This window comes from Mirounga leonina, unplaced genomic scaffold (assembly GCF_011800145.1).
Source record: "Mirounga leonina isolate KUSES-001 unplaced genomic scaffold, KU_Mleo_1.0 Mir_204, whole genome shotgun sequence".
Lineage (NCBI taxonomy): Eukaryota > Metazoa > Chordata > Mammalia > Carnivora > Phocidae > Mirounga > Mirounga leonina.
This window is the reverse complement of record NW_023270513.1, coordinates 3,973,096-3,990,764: the sequence shown is the minus strand read 5'-3', so window position 1 is coordinate 3,990,764 and position 17,669 is coordinate 3,973,096. Positions and strand designations below refer to the sequence as shown.

The 17,669-nt window shown below is 39.7% G+C and overlaps 1 protein-coding gene across 6 annotated transcripts in view; it reads left to right on the top strand.

Annotated features, from left to right (window-relative positions):
* HDAC8 (histone deacetylase 8) overlaps positions 1-17,669 on the top strand; it is a 214,356-nt gene that overhangs the window by 50,948 nt on the left and 145,739 nt on the right. For 5 of the 6 annotated variants that reach the window (XM_035028756.1, XM_035028751.1, XM_035028752.1 and 2 more), the window contains 3 exons: positions 9,811-9,923; positions 14,153-14,230; positions 14,828-14,936. In XM_035028756.1, the coding sequence (XP_034884647.1) occupies positions 9,811-9,923; positions 14,153-14,230; positions 14,828-14,936 (300 nt within the window). Of the gene's footprint in view, positions 1-9,810; positions 9,924-10,893; positions 11,071-14,152; positions 14,231-14,827; positions 14,937-17,669 lie in introns of those variants that run through there. The other variant, XM_035028757.1, reaches the window with a different exon arrangement.

Sequence of the window (17,669 nt, the reverse complement as noted above, 5' to 3'; positions counted from 1 at the left end):
GGGGGGGATTTAAAAAAAAAAAAAACAAAAAAACAACCTTTATTCCAAATCCACATAACCTGAAAGTTGAAAAGGATTAAAGTTTGGTGAGATATTGTAGGAGAAACCTGGAGAGAAAAGTTGCTACTAGAAGGATCTGTGGCAGTTCCTTTTTGACCAAAAAGCTTCTAAATGCAAGTTAGAAAATGGCAAAGGGGAGGGAGGCGAACAGAAAAGGTAGTAAAGTGGTGCACGAAAGATAAGCGAAGAGGTAGGAGGAAACTGACCAGATAGACTAATTTCAGCAACATTATAAATGAAATGGAAACAGGAATAGGCATGAAGGAGAGGTGGAAGAAATTATGAAGGAGAGGAAAAGCAACAAATGTTGACAGAAGTATATCATAGCTGTTTACCAAAGTGATTAAGCTTATGTGCAGAAGAGCCAGACTGCCTAAACTCAAATTCAAGATCAACCACTTCCTACCTACATGACTTTGGACAAGATACTTAATCTCCCTGTTTTAGTTTCCTCATTTTTAAAATGGAAATAATAATAGTATCTACCTCACAGGGCTGCTGTGAAAAATGATTGAGTTAACACATTGAAAGCACCTAGGACAGTTCCTGGCACAGGATCATCACTCAATAAATGTTGTCCGTTATTTTTATTATATGCCAACAACAGAGAAAAGCCAAACCATACTACCGGCTGGTTCCAAAATAGCTATAATGTAAGTAAAGAATTATAAGAGTTATGCTACCACTAAAAGAGAAACTAGGAAGGGCCAAATAAGTAAACACTGGAAATCTATGATGCTGAATTTTGATGCCAGGACTGAACAAAAAAAATGTTGCAAAATCTTTGCCAGTAACAATGCAGCTGTTGAACAGTGCAGGTATCTGGCTCTGCCTGGGTGAGGTAGCCACCTGATGTTTTAAAAAAATGTCTTAATGTCATTCAAGATCCAAGCATCCCTGATCTGTGGCCTAATGGACATAAAAACAGCAAATACATGTGAGTAAATGCAGTTGACTGGGCCCTGTGCTTTTTCTTAAAAATTGACTTTGTGGTTTACAGTTCACCAGGGCATTTAAGAAGCTAAATGTTTCTGGTAAAGAAAAAAAATATTGCCTGGGGCACCTGGCTGGCTCAGTTGGTAGAGCATATGACTCTTGATCTCAGGGTCATGAGTTCAAGCCCCACATTGGGTGTAGAGCTTACTTTTTTAAAAAATTTCCTAACCACAGTGCTGCAGACACGTTTCTCAGAGTTTTCAGACGTATGTTTGCTGAACCTGATCTATCCTCTGAATACATTTATGTTGATGATGTGAAAGAGAAATGCCCTGCACAATGAGGAAATGATTTTATTCAGCTATTGCAATAGGGAGAACATTTATGAATAAGGAATATCTCAAAGAAAAGCAAGGGAGCCTGGGGCTTTACAGAGACAGGTAAACAAGGGAGTCATCTGCAAGTCTTATGGGAGTCATCGGGAAAGATGGAGATGGGTATTATTCTAAAGTAATATGCTGGGGTAGGATGGTACCTTGCAATTCACCTTTTCCTGGAAAACAAAAGGGGCCAAGGTTCTTAAACATTACTGCTTTCTGGGGCGCATAGGGCTCAGATAAACTTCAACAATGTCATTTTCCCCTTTTGTTCGAGACGAGTATTATCGCCAAGCAGCTCAGAGGTAATGGTAAACCTCCTGAGTATGCTGAAGCAGGGTCTAAGAAATAGTCTCTTGAGCACTCTTAGCTGCTCCTTTAAAACTAGTTGAACAATCTGTTGAGAGGTAGTGGCAAAAGTCAGTTGTTGTAGGGTTTGGAGTTCAGACATCTTTAAAGAGGGAAGACTAAAATGGAAAAAAAAATAATACAAAAGATTATATTACAGAAAAGAGCCAGCCAAGAATTGAACCCTGAAGGTAACCAGTCAAGTGGATTCTAATACATCGATGGAGGAAAATCTGTTTTGCAGCACCACTCATGGAGCAAAGATGTCAGTGTTCTTGGTGACACTGTCCGTAGTCTAGGTTACCTCTCATAGAAGGACATGCATGACCTGAGCATTTCTTCAGACACCCTTCGTGTTCTAGGTGGCAGCTTGTTGAAGGAGAATTCCAGTCATACGTGGTCTGCTGTGGTGACCAGTTCTTTCAGATTTATATTGAGTCATTGGGCTTTAGCTTGCAGGACTGCTTCAGATCCCAGAGAAGACGAAGCTATAAGGCAACACAGGGTCCTGATAGGGACTTGGGCCGTCAAGTTTTAGTCCTTGGTGACTCCAAGTCAGGTGAGAGGAAGAAAAATTGGAAAAGTTCATTTGGAGGATATTAGCCAGATATTGAAGAACACTGGAAGAATAGAAAATTTGGTAAGGATCAACAATTTGGGCAGGGTAACCAGGTCCAGTCCAGTTTCCATGTAGATACCAAAACTGGTTCTTCCGCATGGGGAAGTCAATTATATCTCTACCAGAGAAGACAAAGTTTGCATACTCATCAGTAACCTGCAGTTTATGAAGAGATGATAGCTCAAAGACAATAACTAGATTCTGAATACCTGGAATGGTGTGCTATAGATGACACAGAGTTTTCCTTTAAAACACAAAATTTCTCTGAACAGTCATGTCCCTTTTTATCAAAGATAATCTCAAAGAAAGATTATTCTTGAACTCAAAATAAGGTATCTGGTCCCACAAGCCACAAAAGAAAAAAATAGATAAATTGAAGTTCACCAAAATTTAAAACTTTTGTGTATCAAAGTACGTTGTTAGCAAGAAAGTGAAAAGACAGCCTACAAAATGGGAGAAAATATTTGCAAATCATATTTCTGATAAGCGTCTGGTATCCAGAATATATAAAGAACTCAGACAGCTCAACAACAAAAAGTCCCAATTTAAAAATGAGCAAAGGACTTGAATAGACATTTCTCCAGAGAAGATATACAAATGGCTAACAAGCATACAAAATGATGTTTGACATCATTAGTCATCAGGGAAATGCAAATTAAATTCACAATGAGACACCACTTCACACCCACTAGGCATGGCTAGAATTGAAAAAGCAAAACAGAAAATAACAAGTGTTGATGAGGATGCAGAGGAATTGGAACCCTCATATACTGCTGGTGGGAATGTAAAATGGTGCAGCTGCCATAGAAAACAGCTTGGCTGTCTTCAAAAGTTAAACATAGAATTACCATTATGTCCTAGCAATTTCACTCCTGAGTATATATCCAAATAAATTGAGAGAAGGTACTCAAACACTTGTACACACATGTTCATAGCAGCACTATTCACAAAAGCCAAGAGGTAGAAACAACCCAAATGTCCATCAGCAGATGAATGTATAGACAAAATGGGGTATGGCCATACAATGGAATATTACTCGGCCATAAAAAGGAATGAAGCACTGACACATGCTACAACATGGATGAACCCCTAAAACATTATGCCAAGAGAAAGAAGCCAGACATAAAAGATCACATAGGATATGATGTCGCTTGCAGGAAATATCCGGAATAGGTAAATCTATAGGGACAGAATACAGACTGAAGGTTGTCAGGGGCCAGCAGGAGGGAGAAACAGGGAATGACTGCTTAATTAGTGCAGGGTTTTCTTTTGAGGTGTGAAAATGTTTGGGAACTAAACTGAGGTGGAAGTTGTGCAATATTAGGAATGTACTAAATGCCACTGAGTTATAGAGTTTAAAATGGTTATTTTAATATTATGTACATTTTACCTCAATAACAAATACTTAAAAATAAAAATTGGCCTCATCAGATTTAGCCTGATTATCTACCTAGGTGCAGCAAGAATGGTAATTTACCATTTGGACCTTCTTAAGCTTGTTTTGCTGGAAGTTTTCATAAGAAATCTCACTTGGAAATTTTAAAAGCCCGTTAAAGCTAGGAAGCCAAGCTAAGGGGATTTTATCTGCAGTGTTTATGAATTTGGGACAATTCCTCTCTTCTTGGGGTCTCCAAGATATCCTAAGCTTCCAGGGCTTGCCAGGAAGTAACCTTCCTTACTCGCTTGTAAGACTGGGAACTCTGTAAGCCAGGTACCAGGTACCAGGCTAGTTTTCCCAAGAGGGCTTTGTATGCATTGCTCAATAAAGTCAACCTTAACTTCCTTAAAAGTGTTTGATCATATCTGATTCAGTGAGCATCATTGACCAATATGACATTCCAGGCAAGGCGTTGGTTATATAACCAATGTTTCCAGTCACGTCCTGATAACAGGTAGGACAGATAATTCTTATTGAACCTATACAAATAATTATATTACTATGGAAATCAGAATGCTCAACAAGAGTTTCTGAATCCTGGAGGGCTCAGGCAGGGGCAATGAGGTATCATTTACAAGTGTGTCATTTCTGTTTGCAAAAAGCCTGGTTTACTAAATTATTGTGAGTTATAGATAGCATAAGAAAAAAGAGAAATGAGTCCCTTATACATCCGGAAATCAGAACATTAAAACATCAGCAATAGTCTTTGTTTTAATTGAAACATAGTTAACATGATGTTACATTAGTTTCAGGTGTCCAACTTAGTGATTCCACAACTCCATAGGTTACGCTTTGCTCCCCCCAAGCGTAGCTGCCATCTGTCACCATCCAGCACTATTACAAAATCATCGACTACATTCCCTATGCTGTGCCTTTTATTCCCATGACTTATTCATTCTACAACTGGAAACCTGTACCTCCCACTCCTCTTCTCCCATTTTGCCCATCCCCGCACCCCTCCCATCTGGCAACCATCCGTTTGTTCTCTTATTTATGGGTCTGTCTGCTTTAAAACATCAGTAATATTCTCAACAAAATCCACAATCATCCCTCATCAGTTTCATTCAGGTCTGTGTAATTAGTTTTGTTCCACTCGACCTTGCAGCAGTGGTCTCACTAACCTGTCTACTTATCAACTTGAGTTCTTGAAATCCTGACTCAGTTCATTGATATGGTCTCAGAGTCATTTCAGCTATACCATAAAAAGCCTGTACTCAATATTTGGCAAAATCATTTTCCATGGGGCTCTGAGAAAGCCGTTCTTTGTTAAAGATGAAGCACTTTAGCTTGTACCTGATTGCAAGTGCTCTCAGGGACACATCAGACGAAAACACAACAAAACCATCTGTAAATAGCAAAGGACGTACAAAAGCTTTGGTTAACTTGCTATGATCATTTTCAAAAATGAAAGATCTGATGAGAATTCATTACAAGAACAATAATGCAACTGACAAGGACATGTAGTCGTTTCTGTGGCATGCAAAACAATATAAAAGTCAATCCCAAAAAAGTTTTTAGACAGAATATCCATAAACATAATGATTAACCCTATTTCCAAAGAAGAGAGGGTATTATATCTAATTTATAAAAATGCATGAACATAATCGTTATAGAGACAAAAAGCCTTAAATATAATCTATAATAATCCTGATATATATATACATATATATATATATATACACACACACCAAGCATACAGTTAGAATATCCCCAAAATATATCAAGAATATCAAGTAAAGAGGTTCAGTTAACTGGAGTAGGTCTTAAACATCTATATATTTATAAAATCCCATAGGTAAATACTGAGAATCCCCAATTGAAAATAATGACCTAGCAGATGTGAGATTCACAATAAAGAAGAAAAGTTGAAACCAAGTTAACATTAAAAAAATTTTTAAATTACCACTGAAAACACTCTACTGTAGTCATCTAAAATCTGGCAAAGCAGCATAATGACTCTGACAAATAGAAACAAATCATGGCCAGTGAGGACATTGATGGATCTTTAGGAACTTCCTAGACAATATACAATTTCTGAAATATTTATATTAATAACAATTTGCCTATGCCAGTTTAACCTTGGGAAAGCTGAGCATCTCTTCTGATTTGGCAACTCTTCCTGTGCATCTCATCAATAGTAACATAACAAATAAACCCAATTATTTCTAGCACGTCTATTTATATAAGGTGAAAGAACAAATCTTTTGTGATTTTCCAGGGCCTTCTGGGATTCGATTAAGATAAGATGATGGATCGGGCGCCTGGGTGGCTCAGTTGGTTAAGTGACTGCCTTCGGCTCAGGTTATGATCCTGGAGTCCCTGGATCGAGTCCCGCATCGGGCTCCCTGCTCGGCAGGGAGCCTGCTTCTGCCTCTGACCCTCCCCCCTCTCATGTGCTCTCTCTCTCTCAAATAAATAAATAAAATCTTTAAAAAAAAAAAAAAAAAAAGATAAGATGATGGATCACTGAAAAATGCTACTTGGTTCTCTATTTAACCAAAACCGTGATAAAAGATTTTTAACATAAACATAGGAGCTAATATGACCATAAAGAACCTCATCTCGGGGCGCCTGGGTGGCTCAGTCAGTTAAACGACCGGCTCTTGGTTTTGGCTCAGGTCATGCTCTCAGAGTCCTGCGATCAAGCCCCGCATTGGGGTCCATTGTTCAGCGCGGTCTGCTTGTCCCTTTCCCTCTGCTCTCCGCCCCCACCAGCCAGCCCTCAGGCTCTCACTCTCCAGCTGTCTCAAACAAATAAATAAATAAATCTTACAAAAAAGGAAAAAAAGAACCTCATCTCTTTCCTAAGTAAGAAGACTTTGCTTTCTTAAATAATCAAGGCCATAAGAAAGTCAACATAAGCCATATAAGGTTATTCTAGAAAGACACAAAATCTTTTTTATGGAGGAAGATTACTTAGAGAGTGAAGCAAAACCTTTACAGCCTGTTATTGAGGATTACTTAGTGAAGCAAAACCTTTATAGCCTGTTATTAAGAGAAGGCCAATAATGCAAAAAAAATTACATTTTAACCAAGAGAAAACCAAACTCTAGCTCTGCAGCAGCATATAATTTTTTTTAGTATTTTATTTATTTGACAGAGAGGGACACAGCAAGAGAGGGAACACAAGCAGGGGGAGTGGGAGAGGGAGAAACAGGCTTCCCGCTGAGCAGAGAGCCCGATGCGGGGCTCGATCCCAGGACGCTGGGATCATGACCTGAGCCGAAGGCAGACACTTAATGACTGAGCCACCCAGGTGCCCCAGCAGCATATAATTTTTGATACTGAAGTTCTTTTTGGAAATCTGATAAATAAGCCCATCAAACCTTAGCCAACTTTGATCTCAACAAATAAAATTCCCTTTCTGTGAACCTTCTGCCATTTCCTATATGCAAACACATCCTTTATAGTACAATTTCTATAAGTGGCCAAAAAGAACATGTTCATTAACAGACCCAAATACATGAGTTTTTCTCTGTAGCATGTAAAAATAAAGAAGCAAAAGCATATAAACCCAAAATTATGCTTATAATTAATGCATTCTCTTAGTTAAAAATGATATAGGTATCTAATGGATATCCATTAACTCAATTTAACATCAGCCCAAAGTTTTCAGTTACCTAAAGATCTTGTAAATTATTTTCAAGCTGACGTACTACAAAACATAATTACTGTTGAAATAAAGTTCGTTAGAATAATGATTAAATTAGGCTAAACAAATTTACATTTGTCATAGTCTCAAACATTTAGTAGAAGTAATGTTAGCTCATTTAATTAGTAAACCTGTATAAATTTAGGAAGAATATACTCAAGTAGAACAAAAATCTACATGTATATTATACTTAACACTGATAAATTAGAAAAGACATAGCTAATTTTAGTAAACCAAATTTATTAAATTAGTCTTGTCTGCCAAAGATTTACCTAAATTATGCCAACTTGAATTCTTAAAACATTTGAGTTTGTTTTTAAAGGAATATTCTTTTAGTACATTAAGTCTTCAAAGTTTAATTTCCTTATTTTCTGGGAATTTTAGGAATATTCTATTTATCTAAGCACTTATTTCTATACTCCAGTGAGACTAGAGCTCCTTTAAGAACATATTAGGAAAATATTACATGCAAAGGCCTTTCTGAATTACAGACATCATCATTATTAATATTATCTAAGCTATTGTCATAGGGAGGATGATCGTTAACAAATAACATCTCAGAGGAAAGGAAGGGGGCCAGGAGGTTTTTTAGAGGCAGGTATTCTTCTTTATATACCATATTATTTCTGCTTGCCTTGTTTGTTTGTTTTTTGGTTTTGTCTTTCTGTGCTTATGACTTGTCTCCCTAACTTAATTGTAGGCTCTGAGGGGAAAAAGTATGTCCTGTATTGATTTGTATTTCTCCTCCTCCCCCTCTCCCTCCTCTTTACTTATTTATTTTTTATTGAAGTATAATTGACATGCAATGTCCTATTAGTTTCAGGTATACATGATAGTGATTCAACATTTCTATGCACTACGAAATGATGCCCACAATAAGTCCGGTTACAATCTGTCACCATACCAAGTTATTACAGTATTGTGGACTATATTCCCTATGCTGTACACTCCTCTTTTTGCCTAACACTTAACGTCCTGTCTTACCTATGCAAAAGTTATTGATGTTTCTCTTTTTTGTTGTGTTAAGACAGTAGACTTATAAAATGTAAGCCTTTCATGATTGGAAAACAGCATCCAGGAACTTTCAAAACTCTTATTTACAGAGAATTCGTGGGTGGACCAATCTTTTTCTCATATTGGTTTCTTCCCGGGTGCATATCTAAGGCCAAGCTATTTTTTGCTAGATGATCACTGAGTTCACTTTCATGAGAAAAATCAATGCTCAGTGATATTTTTTACCAACTTCCTGCTCGCCAATGTACCTGTCTCATTGATTCAGCCTGTGAACCAGGGTATTGTTCAGAATATGAAACGTTATTATGGAAGAGATTTCATGAAGAAGTTTATGCATTGTGGACTAGAAAGATCTTACAATCTCATAGTACTGAAGATGCTATTTTAAATGATGCTCATGCTTAGAATTCTATTTCAAGTCAAATATCAGGAAGAACTTGGGGAAGAAATGGGCTGGATATTTAAAGTGTCTGTGGAAGCTGAAGAGATTGAAGCATTTAGGATGAGGCCTTAAAAATAAACTATAATACATTTTTGATGATAAAGAGTGCTCTTTTACATCTACTCAACAAGACTTATTGGCAACTTAATAAAAAGAGTAGGCTAATAAGAGTAGGTCCCTCTTAATAGAGGAGTAGGTTAATGTTGACAAGAGGTTAAAGTGACACAGTATCACCAATAGCAGAAAAGTTAAAGGACACCAGTGAAGTCACTGAAGACAATTTTAGTGAAGGAAACAGTAACTTTAGAGGAGGCTGCTTCAGTCTCCCTTAATAATCACATTTACTGAAAGGCAACCACATGCCGCCCAGGAGGCTATGCATTTGTACATTTTACACTCAGCTTTTATGAGCAACAAGTGCAAAAACTTAAAAAAGAAAGAAACAACTTCTAGGTTATGTCATACGATCAGTACAGAGACTCCAATCTCCATCATCTTCTACATCTGGCTGAGCAAGATGGTCTTCAAGGCCCCTTCTAGATTCTAGCTTTCTTAAAGTCCTGTAAGTGATGATCAGCGTTCATCATGATGACCCCAGGGTACTACAAGTTTTCAAAATCATTCCTGAATCATTAGAGAAAAGCTCTGTTTTGTCCAATATAGTTATAATATTCTAATTCTTTGAAAATCTGGGATCCTAAATTGGAAAATGTTACCAGTTGACCTGAATATGTAGTTTACCAAAACACTCCATCCCCTGATCGTTCTGAGCCATTTACTATATAATCTGTGTAGGTAGATTTTTGTTTTTCTTAAAAGAAGGGGGAATTGTAAGGGAATAGATCTCAAGGGTTAGAGCCTTGGCTGTAAAGACTCCCTTGGATTGCTTTTGGCTGTTGGCTGTAGCAACTTGTTTTCTTACAGAGATGAAGCATCTGGTTTTTGTTATCTCAATGATGCTGTCCTGGGAATATTACGATTGCGACGGAAATTTGACCGTATTCTCTATGTGGATTTGGATCTGCACCATGGAGATGGTAAGCCCTTCACTTTCAAAGGTGCTTTGCTGATAGGCCAGAAGGTTTTTATCAGTAAAGCTGCTTCTAGGTGACTGGTAAAAGGAGAAATGCCTGTTGCAATTGAAATTCTTCTAGAATCCTAAAGAAAGGTAGAAGAGAGATTCTTTTAAGTGACGTAGTTCCTCCTGTGCTGACCAAGATGCTTTAAAATACCAGGTTCCTGTCATTTCCCCTCCCCTCTCCTCCACCAGCAAAGTTCTCCAGGAGAGAACGGTAAGAAGTAGAAATCTTGTCCAGTGCATACTCAGCGCTCAGTCACCTCCCTCAGGGCACTTGCATAGATTCTAAGTGAAATCGGCAGTTACAGCTGACAGCCTTGTTGCTACTCTTAAGATTGAATGAGTGTGTGATGGACTAACACTGAATTTTTCGCCCATAGGGATACCAACTCATGTAGTGATCAGAATCTGTCCCACTTTCTTTGTATTGCTAAAATATTTATTGCTGCACAAACTCAGGGCACCTTGTGTAACTTTTTTTTTTTTAAGATTTTATTTTATTTATTTGACAGAGAGAGACACAGCAAGAGAGGGAACACAAGCAGGGGGAGTGGGACAGGGAGAAGCAGACTCCCCGCTGAGCAGGGAGCCCGATGCGGGGCTCGATCCCAGGACCCTGGGATCATGACCCGAGCCGAAGGCAGACGCTAAACGACTGAGCCACCCAGGCGCCCCCACCTAGTGTAACTTTTAACAGCAGCAGAATCTTGATTTGCCTTACGCAATTAATGCCCCCTTATAGGATTTCACTGGAAGGATGCTACTCAAGCCCTCCTACGTACTTTCCATCTAGAATGTAGAGCTTCAGTGACAGTTACCCACTTGCTGTTTCTTTAATAAATCCTGTGTGTGACACATGTTTCCGATGACCTAGGAACACTTATCCAGTAAAATTAATTAAGGGTATCCCCTCCTCTCCTCCCCACCAGTGATGGCTGCTTCCCTGTTTCCAGAGATTTTGGGAGACAAACTAACATAATCAAGGCATAAGTGAGGAAAAGAATAGTATATGACAGGGGATAGGATCAGCTCTCCTGCCAAAACAGAAAAAGAAGGAAGAAATTGTGGGGGAGACCTCCCCAAGGAGTTCATCTAGATGGATGCTTCCATGGAATGGTGACAGAAAATTAAAGGTAACAGAGAAAAGAGTTAAAACAACCAACTTACCACTTTGAGAACCACATCCACTGAGTATCTGAATCCTCAGCCAACACGAAACAGCCTTGCTCAAAAACCTTCAGAGGCTCCTTATTACCTGTAACGAGGGTAACATTTGGCCCATGGCTTGTTTTTGTATGGCCAGCAATTTAAGAATTTTTTTTTTACATTCTTACAAGGTCATAAAGAAAAAAAAAAACGTAGTAGAGACCATGTAGGCTTGGCAAAGCCTAAAATATTTGCCATGTAGCCCCTTGGTCGGCTAACCCTTGGCCTGTAACACTGGTTCTCAAATTCGCATATGTAGCATGGTGACCCCAGGAAGCTTGTTTTAAAATGCAGATTCCTGGGCCATGTCCACCAGATACTCAGATTCAGTAGGTCCGGTCACGAAATGCAAGAAGCTGCATTTTAGCTGCAGTCCAGCCAGTCCACAGGCCACACTTTAAAAAGCAGTGCTCTGCAAGGTAAAGTCTGCACTCTTTGCCCTGTCTTTTGAGGCCTGCCTGAAAGAGACCTTGCCTCCTCTCGCCAGTCTTCTCACTCACTACCTGCTGTCCAGGCTACTCGACTCAGTGATCCCCAGACATGTCTCAGTGCTCCCACCGTGCCCCCCCACCCCGACTTTGCATTACTCTTTCCTAACTTAGTTTTGCTTTTTCCTCCAAGTTCTCCCCAGGAGTTCAAGTTCCAACAGTAGCACATTTGCCCTAACTACTCCAGCCCAAGTGTTCTCTCCCCTCCTCAAGTCCTGTATTGTTTATATCGCTGACTTGCTATTTAATTATATATTGTCTTGTATTGTTAGTTAAATCTTTAATGTGTCTATGTCTTCTCCTCCCATAGAAACTTTCAGTTCCTCCAGAGCAGAGATCAAGTTGTTTACTTCTTTCTGTCCTGCACAATGGCTTGAACAAACAGAACTATGCATATAGCAGTGGTTCAGTAAAATATTTGTTGAATGAATGATTATGAAATTCAAACTGTTAGTCTCAGAGCTCAAGAATAGAATCAACTCTAATTGAACCACGTAAGAATGAAATGACTGTCACCTGAAACCGTTCTTTCCATTTGCAATGTTATTTCTACACCATTTAGAGTTTCCTGTTTTAGCCCAACTTTTATGGTGTGTTTCATTTCAGTTTATTTCCCCCTCTTCAGCACCTCCCTTCCAGTGACCTCTGCCCTGCCTCCAAACTCTTACACATTTGGTTTATTTTAAATCTCCCATGATTCCATAACTAGCATTCTGTGGTGGCTTCGCTAGCACTCTTAGCCTGTCCTCACTTTCTTTCACCTCCTTTTGTTTACCTAACCACTGTTCTCTTTCACACTCAGCCCCACACCGTCCACCTATCTGTCTGTGTCCCTTTTTTAAAGTGTGATTTGCTAACAATACCTAATGGCATTTCCCACGAGAGGAGATACAAATAGCTACTAAACATACGATAAGGTCCTCAACACTCTAACACTCAGAGAAATGCAAACCAAACAAGATCCTTTTTTCTGCCTAAGTTTAAAAAGAATAACACCCATTGACAGTCAGGGTGTGAGAAAATGGGAACCCTCATACACCACCGATAGAAGGATAAATTGGTACCACCTTTGTGGATCAAGAAATAATCAGGATTTTTATGAATTGTCCTTGTTTATACTTCAGTTTCTAAGTTAAAATGCGATTTTAATGTTTTGTTTTGTTTTATTTTGTTTACTTAATGCCTGTGCCTGGAGCCTTTAACTGGTTTTAACTGCCTCCCTGGGGCAAAACATAAGGCTTGGGAAATTCAAACATACCTGTGATACACAAATACAGTTAATATTTTTCTAAGGTCTCTTTTGGCCTCTAATGAAGACTGAAAGCATTAAGTAAACACAGAGACAGTTTCTTTATTTGAAGTATAGAAGAGGATAGTACATGAATTTGCTAATAGTCCTTCCATTTTACAAATGGACTATCTGAATATAGCATGACAATATGTGATTCTGGGAGGAAAGATGTGGAGGTGGGCAGTGCATTTATCTGAAATAAGTAGTGGCTTGTAAGAGTTACATCTTCCATCTCCCAAACCTGTATTCATTTTCTGCCTCTGTTTAAATGGAAAGGAGACACCTTTCTAGAAAAGCACCACCCCCCCCAACCTTCTTTCTTCAAGCTTTAAAACTTTGTTATAAAGGTACTATTAAGGGATGCACCAGGACTGTTAGCCTTCCTTGTTTTGGGGAGAAAGATATACCCTAAGCTGCTTAGACTTTGGGTGATCGGCACTTATAACCAAATCTATATCATAGAGAAGCACTTTATAATTAGGTTTTCACTACATGATGCCTAATGTTTGTATTAGTCATATATTGCAGAGGATTGCCACATTGTACTTCTTTGGGGGAAAAAAAATCCCAAGAATTTAACTAGAACCACTGAAACAAAACAGATCATAAAACTTCCAAGATGGTGCCAGTTCCCTATTGATAATGCTTCGATTCTGAGCTCGAGCCCTCCACACCTTTTAGAAGAGGTTTTTTGTTTTGTTTCTTTTTTTAAAAAGATTTTATTTATTTATTTTTGTGTGAGAGAGAGAGAGAGAGCACGAGCAGGGGGAGGGGTAGAGGGAGAAGCGGACTCCCCGCCGAGCAGGGAGCCCAATGCGGGGCTCAATCCCAGGACCCCGGGATCATGACCTGAGCCGAAGGCAGCCGCTTAACCGTCTGAGCCCCCCAGGCGTCCTAGAAGAGGTTGTCTAAGGGAGCCTGGACATCCCGTTGCTTGGAAAGGGCAAGTCAAGTTATAACTTGCCGTGCATTTGAAAAGGAACCCCAAAACTTCACTTGGGACCAGAGCTCTACCTCATCCTATAACAACAGAGATCAAAGACTGGAGGGTCTTGTTCCTTTTATTCCTCAGCTTGTTAGCTTTATTATTGCTATCCTCCCTCTTACTTCCCACAGCTGCTTCCTAGCATTTCAGTTGTTGCAAACGGGAGTTGCATATATAAAGTGATTCTTCTGCTGTTTTTTTTTTTTTTCCTCTGGTAGGTGTAGAAGATGCCTTCAGTTTCACCTCCAAAGTCATGACAGTGTCCCTGCACAAATTCTCCCCAGGATTTTTCCCAGGCAAGTAATCTGTGTGCTCAGTATTACATTTGAAGAAGACATGCTACAGCTCTTCTATACATGCTTATGTTTCATATTTAGATAGTTCCATGCTGTTGGTACTTTATTGGTGTCTCTGTGCAACATTTTAACACAGGTCATTTCAGGCGACAATGATAGGAGGAATGAACTACTGTTTCTCCAGATGACTTTTATGGACTGTCAATAGACAGCTCACTTATACTTCCTGTCCTATCAGATACCCTTTGTAACTCCTAACGTCCTGATAAGTGCAATGATATACTAATATTATATCAATCCAAGACATATGGAAAGTCAAGCAAAGCAGTTCACCTTTTTCTGTTCTTTAATTTGATCTAGCCAAGTGGGAACTAAGGCTTTTCCATTTTCTTATGGTTTTCCTCTTTCCCCAACATTGTTTACAGCAGTTACTTCTCTGTATTATTTTTCTTAATTTCATTCCCTCAGAAATCATCGCTAATCCAGGACCGTTCTTCTACTTGACCTTTTACTGTCCTGAAGTCCTATCAGAGAATCCTTCAAGTTTTCTAATGCTCGTGTTCTTAAAACTGTTCCTGGTGCTCCTCTCTTTCACAGGAACAGGTGACGTGTCTGATGTTGGCCTAGGGAAGGGGCGGTACTACAGTGTAAATGTGCCCATTCAGGACGGCATACAGGATGAGAAGTATTACCACATCTGTGAAAGGTATGGCAGTAACACTGGGCCAGTAACAAGTGGATTGCATTTCTGTAGGATGAAAGGACCCCCAATCTTACAGAATTCTTGTTGTCAAGGAACAATTTGGGAAGAAAAAAAAAAAGAGCCACTGTATACCTATATAGCTTTTGTACACTGATCGTTGTACTTAATTGATCAGGTTGCCATCACTTGTTTAGGAGAGCTGAGCGTTTAGAACAGAGCCACACTCTTGGTTTGATCTTACCTGCTGCCCCATCTGATTAAGGTCATTCCAAGAGCAGAGCTTCTGAGCTGGCCTGGGTTATCCCTTGTCTGCTACTTTCTTAGCCAAAACCTGCATGTATTTCATTCCATTAGCCTGAGAGGGTTCATTTCCGCTTCCCATTATGGAGATCTGCTTCCACCCACTGGTGTGAATATTAGAAAGTTCTTCATTACGAGTTCTTGAGTTCTGTCCTTTGCGTTTCAATTGGGGTCAGAAATCTGTTCTTTTTACACTGTGGTTAAGGATCAAATTACAGCCGCTTCTAGGAAGACAGTTTGGTGCCAAAGAGGACGAGTAGACCATTGGGACTGAAAAGCCCTACAGAATGGGGTGGGGGGAGGGGTAAACTCATATGCATAAAAATTGCGATTGGTCAGGTACAAATTCACTGCTGACATCGGCAGTAGAGAAAGTAAGTCTGACTAGAAGTCAGCAAGTCAACATTACTTAAGGTAAGTAATGGGGATGGAGGTGCTTTTGATTCCTAGCCCACTCAGCTCAGATTTCGCCCACCCTCTGGTGGAAACGGGGACTCCCCAAAGGAGCCCATGTTGGCCATCATCACCAGCGGTTGTATAAACAAAGCAGAAGTGTTAAAAAATAAAAACTTGATGCTTCAAAGGTGCCTCTTAGCTCAAGAGATTTGGCAAGCCAAGTCATCATGCAGCAGCTCTAGCCTCTTCATGGTCTTGATCATGTCCCCTGGCTACCTCTGTATTGTCAGACTGAAAAGGCCTTTATTTTTGGAGCCTGCCATTGATGGTTTTAATTGCCTTTCTTTGTTCCCCTCAGGCTCTGTTCTGTCCTTCTTGAGATGTGCAGATCAGAGCTGCTTATGTAACTTTACCAATGAAGATACCCTGTGGTTCTGTGTAAAAGGAGAATTATTTTGTTTTTCTTTTAATCCCCTTCTCGAGAGTGTTCAACATTTTGCTGTCCTTTTTTTTTTTTTTTACCATGGCAAGAAACTCGGTTTTTCTCTTCAGTGCTCTCTCCACAGGGTTTCCTAGAGCTTGCTTTTTCCTGGGCCTTAATTGAAAAGTCAGCACCCATCATCCTGCAGGGAGAGTTTGTAGTACCTGGCCTTCCCTAAATAAATTACCTTACACATGCCCCTATTGAAGCCCATCTGCCAATCATAAAACCCTCTGGAGATCTACCTTTATCCCCCATCATTTTGGCATTTCACTGACTAGAAAAGCTGAGTATTCTCTGCCGACCTGGGGAGTGCCCACTCCCAAGGAAATCTACTACTCACCCTCCTTCGGTGAGCATAATGTCTGTTTCTCCCTTATATTTTCTCTCTCTCTCTCTCTCTAAACCAGTTCCTACTACAGGACAAAAAAAAAATGTTTAATCCCATAGTAATTCCTGTTTCAATATAGATTCGGTATCAGACTTAATTAGAAGCATTTAAAAAGTGAATTTAGTGGACACCTGGGTGGCTCAGTTGGTTGGGCGTCTACCTTCAGCTCAGGTCATGATCCCAGGGGCCTGGGATCGAGCCCCGCATTGGGTTCCCTACTCGGTGGGGAGCCTGCTTCTTCCTCTCCCTCTACCATTCCCTCCACTTGTGCTCTCTGGCTATCTCTCTGTCAAATAAATAAATAAAATCTTTTTTAAAATAAATAATAAAAATAAAATAAATAATAAATAAAAAGTGAATTTAGCCCCAAAGAAAAGATCCACAGGTGATCACATATATGATTTCCCTTTACAGAAATCATGTTGCCGCCCCCACCCTAGTGTACAGGAGGCCAGCACTGATTAAAGATTCTCCTAGCTTGCTTACTAAAGTACCAGACACTCATCACCTTATAGTTCCCAGGGCCCCTTTTGCGTCATGGAGGCACACCACCAATCTACACAGAGATCATCCAGAATAACAGGTTCCAGGTTTTCATGAGAGGTACAATAATTGTCCCCTTTGATTTCTTTCAGAAGTCAAGTCTGGTCAAGGCGTTATGTGAAGGCACTTCTGATTCCAAGGGTGCCAGGAAGGCTTCCTGACCCAAACACCTCTCCCATCTGTTGCCTGAAATTCCTTTAACAGGAAATAATAGTTTTATTCTACAATGAGAAATAGGTTTTTAAAGTGGAATTTTGCCACAACCCCTCCTCCTAACTTTCACTCTGCCAGAGACGTATGCTTTCTCCATAGCAAGTTTTGAAAGGCTTAAGAGCACGAGCACCCTGAGCATTCAGAGGAGCAAGAATTGGGTTAGTGGAGCAGTAGAGGGAAAGAGGCACAAAAAACCAAAACAATCTTTGCCAACTAAATAGTTTTGCAGAGGTTCAGCCCTGGTAACTATATCACTTAGGTTCAGTCATTATGTTTTTGACTGCTTGTAGTTTGTTGCTGGGGAGCAGAGTCTCTTGCCCTTTTTCCGTTATGCTCGCTGACCCATCTGCCTACCTCAAAAGATATAGTCAACACAGGAATGGCTTACTCATGTAAAAAAGTCGTGCAGTAT